At 36.9% G+C, this 27,487-nt stretch overlaps 1 protein-coding gene across 5 annotated transcripts in view; it reads right to left on the reverse strand.

Annotated features, from left to right (window-relative positions):
* Positions 1–2,128: 2,128 nt before the first annotated feature.
* Positions 2,129–27,487, reverse strand: part of TRMT11 (tRNA methyltransferase 11 homolog) — a 62,025-nt gene continuing 36,666 nt past the window's right edge. For 3 of the 5 annotated variants that reach the window (XM_060030006.1, XM_060030005.1, XM_060030007.1), the window contains 2 exons: positions 22,794–22,914; positions 2,129–2,688 (listed from right to left, as the gene is read on the reverse strand). In XM_060030006.1, coding sequence (XP_059885989.1) covers positions 2,557–2,688; positions 22,794–22,914 — 253 coding nt within the window. In that variant the 3' untranslated portion in view covers positions 2,129–2,556. Of the gene's footprint in view, positions 2,689–10,061; positions 10,214–22,793; positions 22,915–27,487 lie in introns of all 5 variants that reach the window. The other 2 variants (XR_009521928.1, XM_060030008.1) reach the window with 2 other exon arrangements.

Below are 27,487 nucleotides of genomic sequence, written 5' to 3' on the forward strand. Positions count from 1 at the left end.
ACCAGACAAGCCTTGAATTTTTTTTTTCTTTCTTTTTTTTTTTTTTTTGCGGTACGTGGGCCTCTCACTGTTGTGGCCTCTCCCTCTGCAGAGCACAGGCTCCGGACGCGCAGGCTCAGCGGCCATGGCTCACGGGCCCAGCCGCTCCGTGGCATGTGGGATCTTCACGGACCGGGGCACGAACCCGTGTCCCCTGCATCAGCAGGCGGACGCTCAACCACTGAGCCACCAGGGAAGCCCAGCCCTGAATTTTAAGTGAGTTTCCACCATAAGGAAATAATGGTAACACTGACTTACCTCCCAGAGTTTAAACAGTTTGAAAATGTTTCATCGCTCAATCTCTGTACTTAAAGAATTAGTCATAAGGAAGTTAGTGGCGAACAGGCCTAAACCTGGGTCACCTTGGGCAGGAAGTGGCTAGAAATTTGTAGCAGATTTTAAACTTTGGCTAAATACCCCAAAGACCTCCTATTCCACTATTCCTTCCCAACTATCACAGCAAAAAAAAAAAAAAAAAAAAAAAAAATCCACCAGAATGGATGGGAAGGAGGTTACTTATGATGAAACACCACCAAGATGGTTACATCCGTAACCGTCTGTATTTTACGGTTGTTTTAATATATGCCAGAAACAAAATTATAGAGTCTGTCATATTATAAACACTAAATAGGCCAGCCCACAGACCACCTAGGGTTCACTCACAGATTACACTGTAAATTCATACTACAGGACTACCTAAAATGTAGGCATTTTGCTAGGTGATATTCCTGCCAGTAAGTGCATGAGGAATACACATAAAACTAAAGCAATCCCAGAAATGATCTTCTCCAACTTATGCAGAAGTAGTAAGATCCTGATGCCAGAAAATAAAGTCTCTTTTTTTTAGAATAAGAGGACGTGTTACCTGCACTAAAATCAAAATCTGTTGAAAGTGATCGGGTTTCTTTTTCACTTCTGAGTACTAACCTCAAAACAACTGCACAGATTCACACTCTGAGTCCGGTGACATTTCAGGAATGGGAGACTGAACTTATTGATATATATGAAAATAAACCTCACAACAATGAAGAATTAAAGATTAGAAGGCCTCCACTAATGGTAATAAGAAATAATATGAAATATATTTTTTTTAATGTTGGATAATTTTTAAGAACAAAGTGACTAAAATTAATGTTGCAACTTTTCCAGATCTAATTTGGAACTAATTTGGACTAATTTTTGTGACAACCAAAAAATGGGGCAAGGCTAAAATCTCATTCCAAATTTAGTCAGCTACAAAGTTTCAAACTCACCGCCCATATAACCTCAAAAAATTTTAAATAAGACAGTTTACAACAGAAATACTGAAAATAAATCATCCTTGAATACTTTTAGATTTTCCCCAGTGTACCACAAATCACATCCAGAAACCCAAACAAAACAATCACTGAAATGTTTGAGATCTGCTGCTGAAATTCAGAGCTGCAGGACAAGAAAAGGAGGGAGAACTAGGCGGATGGCCTGCTCTCTCTCTCTCTGCCTGGGCAGCACTGGTCTTCTGGAGGTCCTAAGCTATGCACATTCAAAGTGTGAGTCCATAAAAGCCAGCAGTAACACTAAAATAATAATAATAGCATAAATAAAAATAGGCTCTGGTTAAAGAGAGAGGATTCGTTTACTGCCGTCCTGCTGAGGTACTTTGACCACCGAGAGCAGGAAAGCTATTAGCATCCTGAATTAATGGGTAGAGTGGTTTTCAAACAAGATATTTTCATGATGGACACAATGTGGACTCAGCAAAGTTTCTCCTTCAAGAAAATACAGCTTCTATTTCAAAGAGCTCTGATTAGACTTAATGCCATTAGGGAACCATCAAGGATTTGTGTTGTTGTTACTGCTTTTAACTATCAGTTACTTTCTAAACCAAAAATTGTGGGTAGTTAACTTGACCGACAGTCAAGGTTTAGGAATGCAGAAGCAAATCCAAGGTACAGACGAGCTTCAGATGTGGACAGGCCTCAAGGAGTTTGGAATCTTTTTAGGTTGTCAGGTCCTAGCCTTTCTCATCATCACCATTATCATTGTGTTACTAACTTGTCTGGGATTTATAAATAAAAATTCATTTCCTTCATCACATCCCCTCCGTATACTACACGATTTTAGGAATCCTCAGTAAGCTTTATTAGTGACAATGTAAAACAATTACAATCAAAACCAAAATTAAACAAGCCTACCTAATGAATAAATTCTCAAACACTATTAATGCCTATAACATATCCAGCAGATATCTGTTTAAAAAGTCAATACCATTTGTAAATTAATTACCAAAAATATAACTGTTTTCAATTTCCATAATACTTGAAAGCATAAATATAAAGTTCAAAAGACCACATACAACAGAAGAGTCTATAAAACAAAGCTAACGTTAAAAGAATTGTTCAGTTGACTTTATAGCATTTATTTTGTTATATAAAATTATTTAAAACAGTACATTTTCTGTATCATACATGAAAGTTCACATCCAGATGTCTTTTCTATCAAATCCTTATTCTTTCACCATTGTCAAAATCCTAATTTTCATTCCTGGCTAGATTTTTCTTCCTTGGCAATTCTTTTTGTTACCCCACTGAAATATTTCTCACGGAAGGAATTATGACCTTGGTACGGCAGAAAGTGATCACTCAGCAGATGTGAATACTGGTCCCGGTTCTGGTTGGTTGGAAAATACAGAAAATAAAGATGTTTGAGTTATTTCTTTCATTAGCCTGCAAACCAAAGCAGTCATTTACTTTAAGCAAAATCTCACTCTCTGGTACACATTTGTTTTCCTTTATTACATGAACAAGAAATATACCACCACTTTATATCTGTATCATGCTTGGGTATCCAAAGTGTTTTCACTTACTTCACGTCATCTGATCCACACAACAGTCCTCTGGACAGAGAAGACAAAAACTTTTACTGGGAAAACAGAGACCCAGGGAATGCAAAGAGAATCATCCAGGCAACTCGAGTTGGGACAACCACCTGCATCTTCCGATTCCTAGTTCAGCACAAACTGAAACTGTCTTTGACTATAAGAATTATCAAGCAAGGAAGCTTCTACTCCAATGGTGTACAACAACAAATTATTACATTTGTATGATGTCATACAGATCAGTAAAACTGTTTGGGAGTACATGCACGTTCAGTTAATGAAATAAACTATTCCTGGCAACTTTAAGTAACCTCAGTAGATGAAGATACAGGATAAACAAGTGATTTTCACACTTTTAGACTTCAGAGACAGGTGAGGACTAGTGCTTAGACTGACATTTGGAAACTGGAAATATTAACCTGGGCTAAAATGTCATGTTTCAGCTTAGAAAATTGAGGATAAGAAGACTGACAGACAACATTGAAACATCAGCTTCTCAGCCAATTTCACTAGCCACCTTAAACTGTGAAAAAAAATCTAATTAGAAATAAAATCTCATTTCCCATGCATTTCTGTAAATTCATATTCAAATGTACAGGGATTAATGTGATTCTGAGAATAGGCGGGAGACATAATTAGAAAATATGAAGCCTAATTATTTATGCTGGTTTCAGTATCAAAATGATATCTACAAATATATCTGGAGTATAACAATCCTCAAAATATTTTTGTATTTTTCCTCATTCCTGTATGAGATGAATACTTTCATTCTCTCCCTCATATCTAATATTAATAAAAGCCCAGGTTTAGCCAAAATAAAATTATGTTGGCTGATTTGTTTATTCAGAAACTATTTTGCCCCAGAATGTTTTTTTTAAATTACACAAAAAAAGAAATTATTAAACATGCCCAGATTTCCTGATTCATTTAAAAAGAAAAAAGTGGCTATTTAAATTTTATGGCACTAAGTATACTACAGTTCCAAATTCTTGCAAGCACGTGAAAGCATGCCAATGGTTACTAACTTCAGGCTATATAATCCCCAAAAGATAAAAAGTTAAAGAATACCAAATGAAAGGTAGTATTTATGGGGTATTTATTATGGGCCAAAAACCATCCTAAATGCTTTACATGCACTATCTAATACAAACTCATCAGCTCTAAGAGATAAGTACACTCTTATTACCATCTACAGATGAGGCGTTATTTAAGAGTACAGGCCCAAGATAATACAGCTGGTAAGTGACAGAGCTAGGATTTGAACACAGGTCTACCAGACCCAGGGACTACACCCTTTAACTATAACATAATGAGGTTTTTTTCCCCAAAAGAGCTAACTCTTGCCTCAACTCAAGAGGAAGGATTATCTCAGGGAATAAACATGTGATGAACAAAGGCTCCCCAGAAAGGAAGAGACCTGGATCAGAAACGCTATTAACTTTGTTCTAGTAACGAAGAGGATTATTTCAATGATACAAAATTTTCATACTAGAAGGAGATATAAGGAGCCACAGGATGCCTGAGGGATACCATAACCCTAGCAGTACTGTCGACTGGACAGGAGGACTCAACGTCCACATCTCCAGACTGGACCTGGGAGAACAGCAATACAGGATGATGGTCCAGCATTTAGCCTTGCCTTGTGCATGGCAACTTTTCTCAGAAGTCTGACTGAAGAGTCATAGGAAAGGAAGGGACTTGCCATCATCTGCTCTTCCAGGCGTTCTACATTCTGTCCTTATATCAAATAAGATCACTAGAAAACTTGCCTACTTTCTGAACTACATTACCTTAATCCTGGCAGAAATACCTTTACTTGGTTATATGTAAAGCTATGTCCAGATGTGACATCTCTCCTGCTACATTACTTCTCACAGCTCTTTGCATCATTCTCCACCCAGTCATCAAAATCAGAAACCTGGGTCAAATCACTCTCCCTTTTCTTCTCACATTAAGTCAGTCCTAAAATCTTAGATTCTGCATCCTAAATTTCTCAAATCCACTCCTCCTCTTCACCCGTAACTCCACTATTATAGTTTAAGCCTTCCTCATCTCTCCTTGCTTTTTTCCTAAACTGCCAGTTGCCTTGCCTTTGTGGCTCCCTCTCTATTCTCCATAATGGGATCAAATGCAACTTATTAAAATGCAAATCTAATATTCCAGCATTCTGGCTAAAATCCAAACGGGTTCAAACTTTCCCCAATTCTGAGGCTTTTCCCTTAACATTTGGGAGTGAGATTCAATTGCACATCAGTTTGCTGAATGTCTTTTCACTTTCCTCTTCTGTACAAGAGGGATCAGAACACTGTCAGGCAGTGAGATCCTTCCCAGCTTTGCCTTCTGTCCTCTCTTCTCCCTGTGACTCCTCTAAGCCATGCAAGAGCACCTCTACATCTCAAAATGCACTGCAGACTACTTCAGTGAATATCCTGGGGCTGCAGTGGAATGACAGGACAGAAATGTGTGATCCCAGAGTGCTAGATTAAAAGGTAGAGGCATGGTAAGACAGCTGAAGACCAGGATGGGCCGGGGACTGACTCAGGCTCAGTTACTTGTGTGCCTAACCCACCTAAACTGCCAATTATGCAGCTCACTGGGGGAAGCAGGAGAGAAAAGCTGAAGCACAATGGAAGGTAGGTATCCTCATAGACAAAAGTGGGAGCTTAACCAAATAGCTTGTCTTTGACTTAAAGGATATACATAGGACAAACTGAGGATGAAGAAGAGACTATAAAGACCAGAGGCAGATGAACAGCAGAAACCTGGAAAACCCAAAAGTAATGATTAAAACCTATGCTAATTAATGTTTATCAAGAAAACATATACTACCTATGGCATTCTTTATCTAACTAGTTTAAACTTCAAGATTCACTCAGAACATATAGTAGTAAAAGCAAAATAAGCCCCTAAAAGACCATATATTCAGTGCTACAGAGACCCAGTGACAGAGAAATACATGCTACAGGAAAAGTGGGGAAAGACTATTAACCTTCGAAATGCAACCTCTGGGGGCTGGGGGAAATGCTATTTATCTCCCAGGGAGTAGAGAAGAATCAATGTGAGGTATGTGTTTGGGTCCTATAGTGGAACGCCTCCTTCTATAAGATTGATTGCCCCCAACTGTGAAATAAGACATTCATAACAAAAACTCCTGGAGAACCCAACAGCTCCAAATCCCTTGTGCAGCCAGGGACCTGGCAAGAGCCGTTCTATTACTAGCAGCGTTAAGTCCTGCTTCGGGATAAGCCAGACACTCCAGAGACTTTGGCTACCATTTTCATCTAGGTGGAAAAGATATGGTTCATAAAATGTTCCACATAAAACATTCAGTACATTTATGGTCCACATATTATCACATACATATCATATATGTAAATATCATTACCTATGAACAATACACATTTAACATATACTCTGGTCCTTATGAAAAATACCATTTGCAGCATTCAGAACTTATGTTAACTTGATGCTGAATAAAACGGCAAGCTCGCTGTTTTTTCTCTTTTCCCTCTCTCTTTCATCCTATCTTTAGTTTAGTTTACCAGGGCTCACACTTGAGATGATGATATTCAACTCTACATATTTTTCATCACCTTTTGATAACTCTTCTCTATTCACATTCCCTGCCCATCTCAACCAAGAATATCTGCAGATTTTTTTTTCAACTCAGTATCTCAAATGCCAAGGGTTTACTTAAAAGGAGAAGAGTATCCTCAAGCAACACAATGCTTGATATCCCTCACTAACTCAATCTTGCCCCAATGTTTGATTTCTGGTTTCTCTAACACTTCCAAATCTGTCTATCACTATCAGTCATGATATCATCTATGTATCATGAAACCTGAGTTCTGCCAATCTTTAGTAAGCAAGAAATACTTCATGGAAAATAAAAATACACAAAGAATTAGGAAATGCCAAGAAAGAAAACTATGGCAATGAAAGATTACAGACCACTTTTCCCAAATTTCATAACTACTGGTTAAATTTTGGCACATGGCAGTACTTAAGGAAATATGAATAAAATATTAAGATTGTTGATTACACTATCTACTGTTTATCATTTTTATAACCAGAAATCAAGAATTTCTGTAGGAAAATCTGTGCTAGCTACAGATGGCTACATAATGGAAATACACAGCTTTCAGACCTATCACTTAACTTTGTAAGACAAACAGCAATTGTAAATATGACAAGAAACATACAAGTTCTGATTCAAGAAAGCAACTGATACATATTTGCAACTATGTGTTTTACATAAGTGAATTATTTAATTTTCTGCATCTTTTCACAGATTATTATCTAAATTTTGCAGATATGGAAAGAGACTAAAAGAGTCTAAATAATCTGCCACAAGTCACACATCTAGTAAGCAGTATTTCCAGAATTGTAGACTAGATCAGACTTCAAAGCTCATGCGTTTTCCATCACAGTTGTTGTTTTTTTTTTAAGTAGAAATTACATCAAAACAATGGTTAAAGAGTTAACTTCCCACATGGTAGATTAGTGGGTCGTTCAAAATGGAGTTTGACATTTAGAGGACATTCTTCACGGAACAGCAACATATTTGGTAGCACATATTTCAGATCTAAACTTTTAGACAGAACCCCTTTAACCACTGTCCCACCCAGCCAATTTCCTGTCCTATCAGTACTGCTAATTCTAAACATAAACCACTCGAGGAATTTTAACACACTTGCCAAAAAAAATCAAAGGAAGCTTTACAATTGGTAGTGTACTTTTATGTGTACAGTGCCCTCTGCTGGCTGAAGCAGATAAATCCTTCTGTATAGTATTTCCCGCTGTGGATAAAGATAGTTTAAAGCAGAGCTGACCATCATGCATCCAACTGTCAGGAGCGCTCTATTTCCCTCACTGTCTCTAAGTCCTGATTGCTGTAAACACCTAGAGTTACAGAGCAGCAACATGATGGCCATTTTCCTTCAGAGGGCACTGGCATTTATTCACACCATTTCATTTTCAGAAGAATAGTGTGGAAATATACAAATACATATTTACCTTAGTGACTGTAAAGTGTATCATTGTCATTTATGTCCATTTGCAAATTATTCTCGAGAAAAATAAAGGAAAAGTACATAAACTAGACCTTATTCAAGTTAATCTTTATTTTTACAAATAACTCTACATCAAAAGTAGAGCATCAAAAAGAACACAGGAGACATTGAAAGGAAAGTACTTCAGCCACTTGTAATTTAATAAATGTTAATCTAAAGGGGAACAACTTTTCAAGAAAAGAAAAAAAAACTGTATGTTTTGTAGTTACATCTGAAGCTGACACTTTTTTTTTTTTTTTTTTTTTTGCGGTACGCAGGCCTCTCACTGCTGTGGCCTCTCCCGCCGCGGAGCACAGGCTCCGGACGCGCTGGCTCAGCAGCCACGGCTCACGGGCCCAGCCGCTCCGCGGCATGTGGGATCTTCCCGGACCGGGGCACGAACCCGTGTCCCCTGCATCGGCAGGCGGACTCAACCACTGCACCACCAGAGAAGCCCTGAAGCTGACACTTTGAATGGAACGAATGACACTCTGGATTACACTGGGAGAATACATATATGTAAGAGCGTCCTGAACATCATAAAACTGCTCAGACTTTAAAGAAACTAAAGTTCACAACTCCATTTAGGTAAAACTATCCTTCTAATTACTGCCTTCTCCCAGAAATCTGCCATTCTTTGTTATCATCTCCCTTAAACAGAAGGAAGGTGTTATGATTTTCCACAGTATGGCGATTCAGCTGCTTTTTTGGTTTGCTTCTCATGAGAAATGAGGCCTAGGTATGATAGGATTAAAATGTTTCTGTACCACTGACTTTTGAGGAGTGATATCAGGGTAATGATAAAATTCAGTGTATTTTGAAACAGAAAACTTTTAGCTAGCCTTAACTATCTATTCCTACTCTTCTTTCAAATGGATGATTTAAATGCTGTTGAATTTGATTGTTTTTTATTCTAGAGGGGCCCAAAACAATCACTGAACAATTACTATTCATTCCATAAATATTTACCGAGTGGTGAGCAAAACAGTCAAGCTCCATGAATTCACAGTTATATACTAGCGGGAAGAGACATTAAACAATGTATACCCAAACATGAATTTACAAACCATGATTAAACACTGGGAAGAAAAGGGTTACTATAAGAATATAAGGAGACACCTAGTTAGATGGGGGAGAAGAGAATGCATAAGAAAGGCTTCCCTAAGGAAGTGACATTTATCTGAGACCTAAAGGATGAGTCAAATTTACTCATAGAAAGAGACCAGAAGAAAGCATTCTAGGGAACACAATGAGGGAGGAAACAATGTGAAAAGAAAAGCAGGCTAGTGTGGCTAAGGCTTGCAAAACTAAAGGGAAGGTGGCACAAAATGAAATTGGAGAGACAGGCCAGAAGCCTAAGATCGGGCCGGCCTTGAAGGTTATGTGAAGGACTCTGAATTTTAGTCTAAATTTCACAAAGTTATTGATGACTTTTAGGCAGGGGAGTTTCATTATCTGTTTACATTGTGAAAGATATTCCGGCTACCGTACAGGAAACATAATGGTAGGAGAAATTCCAGAGGCAGGGAAACCAGCTGGAAGACTCCTGCAGCAGTCCAGGAAAGCGGCACTGCGCCATGTCCTTTGGGAAGTAGGGAGGACAGGTAAAGATACATGCACCTACTCAGCTACCCCAAGCCAGATTTCTAAAAGTTATCCTTAACTCCTGTCTCCCTTACCCCAATTATTCAATTAGTCGTTAGGTCCTGGCACATCTACCTCCCCTGAAGCTCTCAATTCCACTGTCTTGCCCACAATCTCCAGTTTCTACCTTTATTAGTTGACAGCCTCATCATCTTCACATGACCATGCCAGAAGCCTCCAGGCTGGTATCACAGGCATCTTTCCATAATAAAAACTTGCCTGCATGTTAAAGCCCGGGTGACCTTCCTAAAACAAGAACTTCTGCCACTCTACTAACTCACATTCCTCAGGGCTTGCCATCACCGATAGGATAAACTTGAAACTCTTTGGTATGTAAAGACCTTCAACACTAGGCAGGCCTTTGGTTTTCCACTTCTCAAGCCACTCCTCCCCACATACTTAGTATTTCAGTCATGCTTAAATGTCTAGGGTTCCCTGAATGCACCATAACCCCTCTCATGTCTCTGTACCTTTGCTGAAAATGTTGGTCTCTTGACTCAAGCACCATCTCCTCAGGTAGGCGCTCCCTGGTGTTCACAGAGCAATATGCACTGATCACTACAGAACCAAACACGTGATGCTGGAATGGGTTGGGTCATCGTTTCTCCCACATGCAAGTTCTCTAAGGATAAGGACTATGTTTTATCAGTCTGTTCTGTCTGAACACATGACACAAATGGTCCCATAAACACATGCTGAGTGATGAAAGCCATGGCTTTCCCCTCAGGGAACATGCAATCAAATCAGAAAAAGAAAACATACTAAAATATGAAAAATACATGAATGTAAAAATCAGTAAAAGACAGTTTTCTCATTTCTCATACTACCTTTTCCATTCACTCTCAACAAAAACTTACATCTTTCTTTACAGAGAAAAAAAAAGGAGTCATCAAGTATGAATTTTCTCAACTTCCTTGCCCCCAGTCCCCCTCTACTACAAACTGGATCCCCTTGCTTAACTCTACAGTCTGTCTCATCACTCCCAACCCACATTCTAACTGAAGCCAAAATTCTCTCTCACGGTTTCCCTTTACTGCCAAAAGAGTTACTTTCAAAGAACCCTCCAACAATATACCTAAGAATAATCATCAATTTATAAAAATTACTGTTTAAAAACAAGAGCTTTCGGGCTTCCCTGGTGGCGCAGTGGTTGAGAGTCCGCCTGCTGATGCAGGGGACGTGGGTTCGTGCCCCGGTGTGGGAAGATCCCACATGCCGCAGAGCGGCTGGGCCTGTGAGCCATGGCCGCGAAGCCTGCGTGTCCAGAGCCTGTGCTCCGCAGCGGTAGAGGCCACGACAGTGAGGGGCCCACGTACCGCAAAATAAAAAAAAAACAAAAAAAAAAAACAAGAGCTTTCCCCTAGAAAGGTGTCACTTTGGGGATGAAGCTGAAAACCATCTGGAAGAAAACCAAATGGCTATTTTAATTATAGGTCAGGTTTAAGTTGTTCTTTCACTTACTGACAGCTCCTGATAATGAGATAATGATTTCTTCTACCTCACTAGTATTAACCTTAAGTCATTTATATTCTCAAAGTGGCAGCAGTTTATACAAAACAGCAGTTTCACTGCAAACACTTGAATACAAATGGCTTACGAAACTTATTCTATGATAAGTGGAAACCAATGATGCTGTCATCGTAAGTAAAAGCCAGCAAATTGGTGATGCTCACCTAATTCTGTCGAGGATTCATGAAACAGATTAAAGGTATAATACGCATTCTTTAATAAGGTGAGAGGAAGAAGGCAAAGAGATGGAAGAGGAAAACAGTGAGTAGATTTTCCTTCTTATAATCAGCAGAGAGTGAAAATGAAATGTAAATGACAGTGCTGAACATAATGGACCTCAGTTCAGCTTCAGGGTAATTATCCATGTCCGGCTTTTGTTTAAAAATCCTGCTCCCCTTATCAAAGCTTCCCAGTGTTCTACATCTGGTACTGGACAGTAGCTATAGAAACCACTTGTGCTAAAGTTATACAACTATAAACAGCACTAGGCCATTTCCAAACCAAGGACAAGCAGGTCAAAAGTCTGGCATCCAATACTGTTAAGGAAAAAAACCCTCTAGCACTATTCTTAATGGGAGCAAGGTAAGGGTTGGAAATCTTCATCCCTAAACTTTGTATTTACATATAACCTGTACTTGTAAAAAGTTTAATTACTCTGTAAGATATTAAGTTACCTAGAATTTGTTAAAATATTTTAATATATATAAAAATCTTTATATCTAGAGTTCTGAAAATGAGTGACACCTAATGATTGAACTTTGACATCTGGCACTCAACACATAATTTCTTTCTAACTAAAAAAAAACATCATGGATATCTGTGCTATCATGTTGATACAGAACTATGAATACTTCCTACATACTCGCCACTAAAACCTATAACTCCATAAAATTCAAAACTTAACCTCAAACATTAAAATACAAGTCAACACAGGGGATAAAAATGTAATGACAACTTATTAGTTACTATATCTAAAAGTCAATTAAAGTTAAGAAGAACCTTACTTACCTAAGCAGCAGAGGATGAGTAACAGACCAAAACACGCATAGACATGAACATACATACTCTTGCTTTAATGTGGAGACAATTCATCTCCTAGGTGACTTCTTAAAATCATCAACAATCCATTAAAAGAAAAATTAATTAAAATACACCTGCATTTATATATGTAAACATCAAAAACAAACAAAATTATTTTGCTTAGGGATGAATTCGATAGTGATAATATTACAAAGGAAAGTAAGGAAGTGATTACCATAAACGTCAGATTAGTGGTTCTACCTGCAGGAGGAGGTGTTTATGATCAAAAATAGCCACAAAAGGGGATGCTCCAATACTCTGTAATTCTGACCTTGGTGGTGGTTACAGAGATGTTTACTTTATAATTATTCATTAAACTGTATCCTTTAGGTTTGGGGCAAAAAAAATACACATTAAAATCTCAGGGTTGGGTTCTTGGTGGGTCATGGAGTGAGAAGAAGACACTAGTTTGTGTTTGAATTTGAAAAACACTAGAAATATAGTTCTAAATTAAATAACCATTTGATAAATAAATAAAAATACAAAAAATAGAAAATGTGTCATTTGAGAATTATAAAAAAAGCTCCAGAGGATTATGCTGACTATGAACATAAACTTCCCATTTCCCTAAACCATTCATGCCTTGGACCCCTAGATCATACTTTATATTTTGCAACTGACCTCTGCCTAAGATTCTGTAACAACAGTTAAAGACTGTTTTACTGCCATGGTTTGAAAATATGAGCATTAGAGCTGGAACATTAAGATGGATGCTCTCTCTGCCTTCAGAGAACAACTGCTTTTTCCTGCAAATAAAAGAGCCATATCCAAATAGCATCATAAGTAGAAGGATCCAGGTATCTTAAATGATTCCTTCTTGGAGCTAGTAGGGGATAGACTTTTGCTTTTTCTTGGTTTACCAGAAATAGTAATTTAAAACTATTATGATAGCATTAATTTAACAAAACATCCAGTTTGGCAAAGTCATTTAGTTGCAGAAGTATAAAAGAAAAAGTCAAGTGATGACTCTCTAAAATTTAAATTCAAGGAAAAGTACCATTAACAGCAAAAGTGATTCATTCAGAACTAAGTAGATGGCATGATCCTTAAAACTGAATTAATACAATATGATATGCAGTATCAGGCTTCTTTCTGTTTTTATAAGCCTTTTTTAAATATCTCAAGTTGAAATATAATTTATAAATAATGCAAATAGCTTCCTTCTGATTTCTAATGCAAAATAATTTAAAAGAGTCTCTCTTTCTCCATCTCTCTCCCTTGCCCTCTCTCTCTCTCTCTCACACACACAGAGACACACACACACAGACACACATTTTGATAGTAATGAATACTGTATTGTACTATGACCTAGACTCAGTTCATATCCAACTATCATGTTCTGATTTAGTGTCACCCTGTCTTATTTTTCTCACTGATAAATGAAGTAGCATCTATTTCCCACCAGGCATGTTATAAGATCGAAATACTTCATACCTAATCTCTAATCTTTCATAGCTCTAATCAAAAGGAAAATACCCAACCATCCTGGCAAAAGACAGGCAAAAAACAAAGTATTTCAGAAAGAAAGGTCAACAGGAAGAGACCACCTTTAATTCAAATGGCTGCCAAAGGAAAAAAAATTGACAACATGGATCCTGGGAAAGGATAATGCATAATGGAAACAGGCACAAGCATTATGTCAGCAAAACACCACAGGTTGTGATTAGTAACACTACTATCATTATAATATGGAAACTACTTATACAAAGACTAATTTCTTCCACTTCAAGCCATTCATAAGTCATTTTCTCAAACAAGTGACCTCAGTTTCTCTTCTCTCTCTTATTTAAAACACCGTTGTTGTTGTTATAATGTTAATGGTTCTTTTCTCCCTCCACAGCTTTAAAATCTTTCAGTCCTTTAGTCAAGTCTTTCAGTTTTGGCCACCTTCCATCCTGATTAATGAAGCATTCATAGGCTTCATGTTACTGGACTCTTTCATTTGGTCCAAAATAAAAAATTACATTAACTTTCATCACCTGCTACTATGACCTCCCAATATTCTCTACTTTAAATCATGTGAACTATACTGGCTAGCTATAAAAAAAATAACAACTGGTTTACACAGTATTATAACTTTAGTCTAAACTAATGTCCATATGGTATCTAAAATTAAATTTATCTATACTTCAGTACTTCTCAAACCACCAGCAGTGTAAGGCAGGATGTCCAGTAAATAAGCCACAAAACAAATAGGGCACATGACGGCCCATTTAGTGCAATGACAATTTAAGATAATTTTCTTATATTTAACCAAGTACTATAGCATATAAAAGTTGCATTAATGTTTAAAAAAAATTTCAAGGAAGTCTTGAAAATGGCTGCTTTGGGTACTCATTTGTCTATCCAAGTATATTGGTATAAAACACTGAGAGAGTATTATTTTGGGTACTTCACTGAAGACAAACTACTACAGTTGATTTCTGAACTGTTCTGGACAACTCTAGAGATCAGCATTTTTCTCCTATGAATTTTATATGAGAAAAATGTTTTATAGGAGTAACCACTGTGACCACAACTATATATAGCAGCATTGACTACATGTTGTATCAACAGGAAAAATAAGTTCTAGTAAAAACAAATCATTCTGCCATGGCCCCATGAGTGATGAGAAAAAACTGGCTTTAAAAGAAACTTGTAACATGCTACCATTTGCCTTTTAATCTTGGCATATTCTAAAGGTAGAATTGTGTTTTGGTGAAGAGGCAACATGATCTACAAAAAAGGAGAGAATTTCAGGGACAAAGAGGAGTTTTGGTCTCAAATTGGCCACTTCCTATTTAAGTGGACTGGGCTAGGCCTTGGCCACTTCCTCATCTCTAACAGAGGCAAAATAATAAGGTCAAATGGATGTGAAACCGCTGTAAAAAATAAAGCATTAAACAGTGTTATTTGTCATTCACTTAGCTTTCAGACTACATCAACAGGGAATAATGACAGAAAACTAGCTTTTCTTAATCAGGCATCTTCATAATTTTAACATGGTTAACAAGAATTTTCTCCTTTACTACTAATGTTCAGTAAGTCTGAAAACTATAGCCAATAATGTAAAGATACAAAGTTTTATGAAATATCTATATTCTTTAGATATTTTTACATTTATAACTTATGTTTATATTTTAAAAGGGGGGGGAGGGAGAACACTTTATAACAACACATCAAGTGGGTCAGAAGTTATACTGAAGTTAAACCTAACAAGTAACAAATCAAAAATGAAGAGACACAGTATACAAAAGTGTAAAAATCTAAAATTAATAGTCTTCCACTGCCAAAATCAACAACACTGAACAAGGTCGAGAATAATTTGTTAGATGTGCATGAGAACTGTTTGACAATTTTATGTCATCACTTTCATTATAAAGGACTGGGATCTTGCTGCAATTATATACACTCCTCTCCATACAAACAGAAGGTAGAAATGAAGTAATTAATTAAAAGCCAAACACGACTAATTTAACATGACAAAGTAATTTCAGTTATAATAAACTCCATACAAGTTAAAACTCACTGATTAAATTTGATCTTATAAAGTGAAGGCCATTTCAAAAAATTACTTGAGCAAAAGGCTTGCCTTGTTTTATAAATTAATTTGAAAGGACAAAAGTAAAATGATAAAAAGCAACCAAACAAAAATTAACACTGCCTTTATAGGTTTAAAAATATCTAAGGTGAGTGACCTTATTTATCATTTTTAGATAGGAAAAAGCATTCTCAGAAGCATTCTTAGATCATTCTCTATTTCTTCTTCTGTGTATCAAATTTGCTTAGGGAAATATTATAAATCTACCAAAAAAAATATACTAGACTTTCTTAAACAAATTAAACTCAGGGAAAAGCAAATGTGAAATTGTCCACAATGGGTCTTAATTTTGTCACTAAAACAGAAATGACTGGTTTATTATGGGGCTCCATTAATTATTAAAGCCTTTTCTCTAGATTTTTCTCCTTCCAATTCTTTGGAACAGTGCTTCAAGCCCTCATAATCATCATATGGTGCAAGTACTTTTTATGGAGGCCACAAAATAAAGATTGCTGATGTCATTCACTGTACTTTCTAATATCAAGACTTAAAACTGCAAAATATATAGGTAATATTTGTATTTTTAATGCATTAAAATAAACATTAAACAAACAACCTAACTTTACACCTCAACAAACTAGAAAGGAAGGAAATAAAGATCAGAGAAGAAATAAGTGAAATAGAGACTAAAAACATAATAGAAAAGATGAATGAAACTAAGAGCTGGTTCTTTGAAAAGATAAATAGAGCTGACAAGCCTTTAGCTAGACTCACCTGAAAAAAAAAAAGACTCAAATAAGTAAAATCAGAACTGAAGAAGAAACTTTAAACTGATACCACAGAAATACAAAGGATCATAAGAGACCACTATCAACACTTATATGCCAACAAATTACACAACCTAGAAGAAATTCCTAGAAACACACAACCTTCTAAGATTGGGTCATGAAGAAACAGAAAATCTGAATAGACCAATTGCTAATAGAAATTGAATCAGTAGGGGCTTCCCTGGTGGTGCAGTGGTTGAGAATCTGCCTGCTAATGCAGGGGACACGGGTTCGAGCCTTGGTCTGGGAGGATCCCACATGCCACGGAGCAACTAGGCCCGTGAGCCACAACTACTGAGCCTGCGCGTCTGGAGCCTGTGCTCCACAAGAGAGGCCGCCATAGTGAGAGGCCCGCGCACCGCGATGAAGAGTGGCCCCTGCCTGCCATAACTAGAGAAAGCCCTCGCACAGAAACGAAGATGCAACACAGCAAAAATAAATTAATTAATTAATAAACTCCTGCCCCCAACATCTTTAAAAAAAAAAAAAAGAAAGAAATTGAATCAGTAATCAAAAACTTCCCAACAAACAAAAGCAGAGGACCAGATGTCTTCATTTGTGAATTCTACAAAACATTCAAAGAAGAATTAATACCATCTTTTTCAAACTCTTCCAAAATATACAGGAAGAGGGAACACTTCCAAACTCATTCTACGAGGCCAGCATTACCCAAAACCAGACAAGGATACCACAAGAAAAGAAATTATAGACTAATATCCTTGATGAATATAGATATACAACTCCTCAACAAAATATTAGCAAATCAAACTCAATGATACATTAAAAGAATCATACACCATGATCAAGTGGAATTTATTCCAGGGATGCCAGAAGAGTTCAATACAAGTCAATAAAACGTGATACACCACATTAAAAAAAGGAAGAATAGGGCTTCCCTGGTGGCGCAGTGGTTGAGAGTCCGCCTGCCGATGCAGGGGACACGGGTTCGTGCCCTGATCCGGGAAGATCTCACATGCCGCAGAGTGGCTAGGCCTGTGAGCCATGGCCGCTGAGCCTGTGCATCCAGAGCCTGTGCTCTGCAACGGGAGAGGCCACAACAGTGAGATGCCCACATACCGCAAAAAAAAAAAAAAGGAAGAATAAAATTGTATGATCATCTCAATAGATGCAGAGAAAGCATTTGACAAAATTCAACATCCATTTATGATAAAAATTTGTATGGAACTGCAAAAAAGCCCAAATAGCTGAAGCAATCTTGAGAAAGAAGAACAAAGCTGGAGGTATTATGCTCCTTGATTTCAAACTATATTACAAAGCTATGTCAATTCTAGCAGTATGGTTTTAGCATAAAAACAGACACATAGATCAATGGAAGAGAATAGAGAACCCAGAAGTAACTCCACACTTTTATGTTCAATTAATTAATGTATGACAAAAGAGCCAAGAATATACAACGGGGAAAGGACAGTCTCTTCAATAAAGAGTGCTGAGAAGACTGGACAGCCACATGCAAAACAATGAAACTCTATCCTCTTACATCATACACAGAAATTAACTAAAATGGATTAGAGACTTGAAGAAAACACAGGTGGTTTCTTGACATCGATCTTGGTGATGATCTTTTGAATATGACTTTAAAAATAAGGCGACAAAAGCAAAAATAAACAAGTGAGGGCTTCCCTGGTGGCACAGTGGTTGAGAGTCCGCCTGCCGATGCAGGGGACACGGGTTCGTGCCCCGGTCCGTGAAGATCCCACATGCCGTGGAGCGGCTGGGCCCGTGAGCCATGGCCGCTGAGCATGCGCGTCCGGAGCCTGTGCTCTGCAACAGGAGAGGCCACAGCAGTGAGAGGCCCGCGTACCACAAAAAAACCCAAAAAACCAAAAAAACAAGTGAGACTACATCAAACTAAAAGGTTTCTGCCCAGCAAAGAAAATCATCAACAAAATGAAAAGGCAACCTACCAAATGGGAGAAAACATTTGCAAATCATGTACCTGATAAGGGTTAATATCCAAAATATACAAAGAACTCATACAACTCAAAAGCAAAATATTAAAATTAAAAAATGGGCAGAGGATCTGAATAGACATTTTTCCAAAGACAACATACAGATGGTCAACAGGCACTTGAAAAGATGCTCAACATCACTAATCACGGAAATGCAAATCAAAACCACAATGAGATATCATCTCACACCTATTAAAATGGCTGTTATCCAAAGGAAATAACAAATGTTTGTGAGGATAAAAAGGAAAGGGAACCTGTGTGCATTTTTGGAAGGAAGGTAAATTGGTGCAGCCACGATGGAAAACAATATGAAGACCCCTCGAATTAAAAACAGAACTAACATATGACCCAGCAATTCCACTTCTGGGCATTTACCTTATGAAAATGAAAACCCTAATCTGAAAAGATACATACACCTCCACATTCAGTGCAGCATTATTTACAACAGCCGAGATATGGGAGCAAGTTGTATGTTCATCGATGGATGAATGGATAAAGCAGACGTGATATGTATAATAGAATACTCCTCAGCCATAAAAAAAGAATGAAATCTTTCCATTTGCAACAACATGGATCGACCCTGAGGGCATTAAGCAAAGTGAAATAAGACAGAAAAAGACAAACACCATATGATCTCACTTATATGTAGATTCTAAAAAACAAAACAAACAAAAAACGAAGCTTATTAAGACAGAGAACAGACTGATAGTTGTCAGGGGGTTAGAGGAGGGAGGCAGTGGAGAGGGTCAAAAAGTACAAACTTCCAACTATAAAATAAATAAGCCATGAGGATGTAATGTACAGCATGGTAACTAGTTAATAATAGTGCATTGCGTATCTGAAAGTTGCTAAGAGAGTAGATCTTGAAAGTCCTCATCATGATAAAAAAAAATTTGTAACTATGTATGGTGATGGATGTTAACTAGACTTACTGTGGTGATCATTTCATAATGCATACAAACATTGAACCATGATGTACAGATGAGAAATATGTCAATTATACCTCACTAAGAATGCTAATGTCACTCACTTTACTTTCTCATTTCAAGACTAAAACTACAAAATCTATAGGTAATATTTGTTTTTTATACATATTACTCATGTGGCTGGCACATGTTAGTTATTATTCTTATTATTAATAACTCATATAAGTATATTAAGTGCTGTGATTTCTAAGAGCTGTAATGTTACTATCTGAATTATCAAATGTCTTACTACTTCCCTCAAAATATAAAAGACATGAGAAGTGACTGGGAGAGTATGAAAAAAGCATACTCTAACATACAACAGAAGGCTTTTATTCAATGTGACAGATACTGATAATCAGTGTTATGGACTGAATTGTGTGCCTCAAAATTCGCATGTTGAAGTCCTAACCCCCAATATTTCTGTACTTGGACATAGGGCCTTAAAGGAGGTGAATGAAGTTAAATGAGGCCATCACTGTGGGGTGGCAATCCAATAGCACCGATGTTCTTGTAAGAGGAAGAAACATCAGCAGTGTGTATGTACAGAGGACACAAAGAGAAGGCGGCTGTCTACAAGCTAGGAAGAGAGGTCTCATCAGAAACCAAACCTGCTGGCTTTGGACTTCCAGTCTCCAGAACTGTGAGAAAATCAAGTTCTTTTATTTAAGCCACTCTGTCTGCAGTATTCTGTTATGGCAGGCTGAGTAGACTACAGTTAATTTAAAAAGTCAGTAAAAGCAGGAAAAAATTAAAATGCTTTGTTAATATATTAAACATCTTATTTCAACTTAAAAAATTGTATATTCAGGGACTTCCCTGGTGGTCCAGTGGTTAAGACTACGCTTCCACTGCAGGGGGCATGGGTTCAATCCCTGGTCAGAGAATTAAGATTCCACATGCCACGTTATCAATCTTTTGATACAGAATTAAGACCTGCAAAGATGTCCAGTTTTGGCTTCTGTAAAATGAAGCAAGAACTTAGACTCTTACAAAGCAACCTCAGTACAGAAACCTGGATTGCAGTAACTTTTTCCCAACCTGTTATAGTTATCTCAACCATTTCCAATACAAGACTCTAAATTTTTCAGCAATTCACTTTGTCCTATCTTTCTAAAGCATTCATATTTGTTTCTACAGAGATGACAACTTCATTCTTCCATTCACATTTCACTGGTCTAACTAGTATTTAGATTATATAAATGACATAGCAAATATAACTGGCATAAACAGCTCACAGGAAAAACACAAGTGGCTCACAATAGACAATTCATCTGTAAGTACAGAAGTGTACAAATATAGTAGAGACCAAGTAACTCACTAGCTCAAAGTATCTGACCTATTCTAGGCATCATGCATTGTGTTTTAGAGCAGGAACAGCCAGTACTGGTTAATCAACTGAGTTTGAAATGAAGTTAGTTAAGAGGGCTTCTTGGTACAGTCCTCCCTTGGCATCCACAGGAGATTGGTTCCAGGACCCACTGTGGATACCAAAATTGGCAGATGCTCAAGTCTGAGAGTCGGGTCTCGGCATCCACGGGTTCCGCACGCTCAGTTTCAACCAGCTGTGGATCGTGTACCACATTTAGGATGAGCAGTTTGGCTGAATCTGTGGATGTGGAACCCTCGGATAGGGAGGGCTTACTGCATATCCAAATAAACGGTGGCCATTTAAAATGATCGCTTTGGAAGGTTGTGTCACTGTGTCAAACAATTTGAAAACTCCTCTTTTGGAATTTCTGAAAACTGCTTATGTTTTAAACGTTTAATGGTAAACTGTCATCCTTGGAACGAGATGTGACTTCCAAAAAACATTAAGTGACCTGTCTGGTATAAAATGTGAGCAGCAAAGTCCAGGAATATAATTTGAAGAAAAGCAAGGTGTACTATAAAGTAAAATAACTGTTTAATATATTTCTTCTTTAAATGTAAATCTAAAAGTTTTAAGAACATGCTGAATAATTATGACATAAGTATATTGAGTACAAGATGCCACTCCAAGAATATCTGCTACTTGCATATAAACTTCTAGTATTTGTTTAAAATGACTATCAGACATTCATTTTAATTACATCACATATACCTTTACATATGTATGTATGTATGTACACAAATACATACATACACATATATGTAAGAGTGGACACCAATCAACTTTATACACACCCACACACACACACATACGTACATGTATATATACACATAGCTTAGCCTTCAGAAATGCCCTGATACTGGAGCCCAATTATTGAGGAAATTTTGTCACATTGAAGATTCTGAACCTTACTCTTATAAAAATGAGTCACGAAAATTTTTGCATCAAGAAGTAACTTAACGAATGCAGTGTTTTAGGAAGATTTATTTAACATGTAGGAACTAGAGGTGTGAAAAATGGAAGGAGAAAGGTAATTTAGGAGATTATCAGCATAAACCAGGTATATGGTAATAAGGGTCTAAATTAGAGACAGACAGGAAATGGAAATTAAAAGGACAAAAACAAGAAATATGTAAAATAATATATGCAAAAGGGACTGTACAAACATTAGTTTTTATTATTGTGAAAGAACCCGTAAGCTGTGAAGTAGATGAAAAATATCAAATGCAGAGTAAGGATGAGTAAGACAAAATCCTCAGGCAGTAACACCCTGTTCTTCTCCGCTTGCCCTACAAATCCAAAACAAAGATGGGGCTGACTCAAATTTCTAGTGAATATGGAAGAGCTTTGGTTGTCAATCAAGATAAGTACAGCCCAGTGAGCATTCTGTAGATTTAATTAAGCTCCAGTATGAGGTATTATTCATATCAATTCTGATCTGGATATGAAGTAACAGATGTTTTGTTCTTTCTTCTCAAGCTTAAATGAATTATGTGTGGGGGAGAAAGAGAAAGAAAAAGAGAGAGAACACGTGTTGGACCCTAACAGATGGGGGCAAATTACTTTCTCCTTTATACAAAGTGACATTTTCTCTTCAGTACAGTCTGCAATCACGTAGGTTCTGCTTTGGGGAGAAATGGTAACTAGTACATTGCTAACTAGACAATGGTTGTTTAATTAAGAGTGCTCTGTTTTATAACTGAGTTAGCCCAAGGATGTCAAATAAGCCTGAAAAGTAAAGGTCAACTTTTATTTCTAGTCTTCAACTTCTATATTCTATTCCTACCCTCTGAACTCCACCAAAGGCCACAAACCTGCTCAACTTTTACCTCTTCCTGAACTCGTCAATATTTTTTAAAAAATCAAGGACTAACGTTTCCAAATTTCATTAGAGGAAAACTAGAAAAATCTACTTCTAATTCTTCCAGAATTTATCTGAAAAACACTAGGATAACTTACCTCAAATCCCTTCACCTTTTCCATCGTTATCAAGCGCCTTGATGTGCGACCGGAAAGCTTCTGCTCACAGTTGCTGATGAGTTTCAAGCAAGGGTGCCAGGGTACCATCTCTTCAGTGTATCTGAAGAAAGAGCAGCTGACTGTTAGGGATACTCACATGTGCACCGCGCACAGGATCATCATGGGGGTTATCCAGTGTGGTATGGGACGTCCTCCCACTACATGCTGTACCATTTTATTTCACATATGCTAATTGTCCATATAATCCATAAACAATCTGCATTTATGAAAAGCAAAGTATTTAACATAACCACATCCAAAGAAAGTAATTGAATGTTTTTACCTGTATAATGAGGATGAGAGAGAACACAGGTATGTTTTATTGAAGAATGCCAAGCATTTAAACCACAGAAATACAAGATGACAATTCTACCCTAAAGGATCCCACGAGAGCACATAAGACAGACAGAAATACATTCCATAACAACCCCCTAACATTCATGAGGGACTGATTCAACTGGGGATGTTTATAAATTCCCAAAGGAAAGTCCACTACAGCATATACCCCTTTAAAATGAAATGTCCCTGCAAAATTTTTTATGACATCTTGAGACCTCTATTAACCTTGTTATATAAGATTATTCAGCTAAACTACCACTAAATTAAACACTACAGATGACATCAATCCTCTGCCATGAAATAAAACCAAAGTTATGATCAAGAGCAGTGGTGCTTGCTGCCGTACAGCACATGTACTTAGTGAATGAAGATGACGACACCTAGAAAGCAGGACAGTCAGGGTGCAGTAGTTCAGAACTTCATGTCTGATAGGTTGTTGGCACTAATCTTGGTAGAAGAAACAGGTAACAAATGTGGGGGAAACAGTTATGGAGCAGAATTCAGAAGAACAGCAGGAGAGAGGGCTCACTAGGAAGGGGCACCTTTAAGAACACTGTGATTGCCAGTTTTTATTTTTCCTTTGCAAACCTTCATATGTTTCTAGATAAACAGCCTGCAAACATTTCTTATACGGGATATCTTAAAGCTCTGATCCAAAATGGGAAAGGTGCTGATCAGCGCTTCCTGTAAAGGACCACCATCCAACCAGCCAATTCTAATGCATCAACACTGTCTTCCCCACCACTTGTTCACTGATTTCTCTAGGTCCCTGTGACCTTCAACAAGCTCTCCCTCATTACCTTGACCACATGCTCAAAACTTTCATCACCCACTTACCAAGCAACATTCATAACGCACTTCACTTCATTATCAGTGGAAGGAATTCTCTTGAAGTCATTCTCTGCCTCCCTCCTTAGGGCTTTCCAACAAATAATGGCCATTTCAGATTTCATCTCACCTAATAATTCTCTAATGCTCACTATACAGTCAGAAATGTTGTGCTCCTATGACATTAAGTTGATGTCAAATTTGGAGTCTTCACACAAAGCATTTATGATATGAAAGAATACATTCTACACCATAGTTGACAGACTTAAGTAATGGTAACAAAGAGAAGATATAGTTTTGACCTTAGGCTTGCAAACATCAGGGTTTAGAAATGTCTGAACTTGTCAAATTTAGTAACATACCCTTTTTTAAAGAAAAAAATCTTATTTCTTGGCAAAGGAAAACGTATTTTTATTAAATTTTATTTATATACCTTTTATTGACAAGGTATTTTTATTAAAATGTTTCTTAAATGTATATAAACATAAATTCCTCATGCTTATATAATTTATATAACTATAAAGCCCAAAACAAATTTATAAATTAAATCAAAGTACAAAACCAATACCATTTTAATTAATATTTATGACATGAATAATGCTAAACTGGTGAAACTAAGTCATTGGCGTTTGGCTTAACAGCAGAAAAACATTTACATGTTCTAGATCATTTTTTGACTTGAACTTTGAGTTTAAGCATGAAAGGACATCATTTAGGTCATCATTATCATTAACAAACTTGTTTTTAACCACTGCTCTATTATATGAATGAGCCAATCAATTTAACAGTGTACTCCCAAAATATCACACTAAAAAATAAAAAACAGCAGTTAAAAATTATTTACTATATATTTACTAACATATTTCATACTCATGGACTGTTTGCAATCTGTTAAGTAGAAGCTATAAATCTGTACTATGCCTAGACTATTATGATAGTATGGTATCTTATCTTAATTCCCTGTTTTTAGTACTATTCCCCTATAATCTAAGCCTCTATTTAAAATCTAAATCAGCCAGAATAGGTAAATCCACAGAGATAGATAAGTGGTTACTAGGGACAAGAGCAGTAGTGACTGCTTATGCATACAAGAGTTTCTTTTTGGGATAATAAAAATGTTCCAGAGGGCTTCCCTGATGGCGCAGTGGTTACGAATCCACCTGCCAATGCAGGGGACACAGGTTCAAGCCCTAGTCCAGGAAGATCCCACATGCCGCAGAGCAACTAAGCCTGTGCGCCACAATTACTGAGCCTGCGCTCTAGAGCCCACGAGCCACAGCTACTGAGCCCGCGCACCAGAACTACTGAAGCCCACACGCCTAGAGCCCATGCTCCGCAACAAAGAAGCCCACGCACCGCAATGAAGAGGAGCCCCCACTCATTGCAACTAGAGAAAGCCCATGCGCAGCAACGAAGATCCGATGCAGCCAAAAATAAATAAATAAAATAAATTTATTTAAAAATTGTTCTAGAATTAGACAAGTGGTGATGGTTGCATAACTCTGAGGTTATACTAAAAACCATGGAGTTGTACACTTTAAAAAGGTGACTTTCATGGTATACAAATTATATTTCAACCTTTTTAAAAAAAGAAAAAAAAAGTGTATATGTCCCTAGCTTTTCCATCCATCAATTTTGACAGCCATTTATTTTCCTGTGAATCTTCATGACTCAAGCTAACTATTTCCAAATGTCATTAGAGTTTCACTTCCCATTTGAGAAACGGATTTTGTGCTGATTGGAGCACTTACTGAAAACAATTTAAAAGAATCACTTTTCTCTGTTTCCTGTATGAAAGATGAAAAACAACATGTTCGTTTCTGTTTTGTGTAGCTCTGAGCCACCACAAAATTCATTTTATCACAATTAAACTTTATCCTCAAATCTTACTTTGGAGTACTTTATTAGACTTCTTCCCTTTGTCATCATTTTTATCACAAGCACTAGCAGTTGGATTTCCAGTAAAGGACATCCTTCACAAAGAAACACAGTTTCTAATCACTTCAAGAGCATTATCTGTATATAAATGACAATTAGAAAACAACACATAGGGATATGTGGAACCTGGGCAAAAAGCTACACTCACTCAACAGCTTAGCAACTCCTATAACATCAAATACACAAGTTGAATGTATGCCCTGCCCAAATGAATGTTACACAGATCTTCAGGGTCATTTGCAAATAGTTGAAATTGTGAATAATAAACTCACAAATACCAAAAGTCAAGAATAATTTTACGTGGTAAGTCTCTATGAGTAATAAGAGTAAGCTACTAGGAGAGCACATATGAAGGACTGATGAATTCTGCTTAGAAGGTTTCAGAAAGTGTCACAGAGGTGGTAACAATTAAGCCAGGCCTTGAAAGATGACTAGAATTTTACAGCTGAGGAAAGAAGAAACAGTATATCAAGCAATGGGTACAGAATAAATAAAGGTTGAAGGACATAACATATACAGTGTGTCTTGATGCTGGCCAAAAATACAGTATACTAGAGTGGGGAGAATCTGGACTAGAGGAAGCAGAAGTTTGTTGAGTAGCAGTTTCTTCACCACAATTTAAATTACCAAATAGTGAGAAAATCCTTTTTCAATCATCAGTTCTGACAATTCTTCACAAATAACTAAGCTGTTAGGTAGTATTTTGTTTTTATCGTCTTATACCTTTCAAAATGTCTTAGGTTTAAAAAAAATAAAAATGTTCTGGGTTTAATGAATAATACCTTAACTTGATTATAATGTGCGAGTCTTATTTTTAAACTTCAATCATATAACAGGATTTGGCTGAGTAAATTAATTCAATAGTAGGACTAAAAGCCTACATTCACTATACCAAAAATACAAAAGTTTTCAAATTAAGCTGTGCTAAGGTACAATTTTAAAATGAATTCTTTATTCTTAGTCTAATAAAAAGCTATATATGCAATACAACATAACCAAACTAATTCTAAATTGTTTAATTCAGAAGCAAGAACGTTATTTCAAACTTTTGCAGATGACTTTAGTTTTAAGTTCATCTAATACTGTGTTATTTTAAAAAGAGTAAATACTTTGGATTATGTTTACTGCAAAAGTGAAAATAGTTCATTCCCTAATATAAACGCAAGACAAACTAAGTTCATTAATAAGATCACTTTGAGTTAAGGGGAGGAGAAGGCACAACAGAAGTCTAGTTATGAACATCAGAAGACCTGACAAATAAGTCAGGGAAGTAAATGCCATAGGAGTCTTTCCATGTGTGTCCTAGCCTGGATGAAATTTGTCCTTTGATAAAACATCTAAGGTAAAAAAAAAAAAACAAAAGTGACAAAAACGTGCCTTTTTTTACTTCTAAAAAATCCCTTTGGTTATATGGACTTGGAAATTTCCCCTTGTCGAAAATTATTAAAAGAGAAGTCACTGAAGAAATACCCAGTGGCCATTTTTTAAGGTCTTCAGAAATACTAAAATAGTTGAAAGTGCCTCCAGTT

This window comes from Delphinus delphis, chromosome 14 (genome assembly GCF_949987515.2).
Source record: "Delphinus delphis chromosome 14, mDelDel1.2, whole genome shotgun sequence".
Classification (NCBI taxonomy): domain Eukaryota; kingdom Metazoa; phylum Chordata; class Mammalia; order Artiodactyla; family Delphinidae; genus Delphinus; species Delphinus delphis.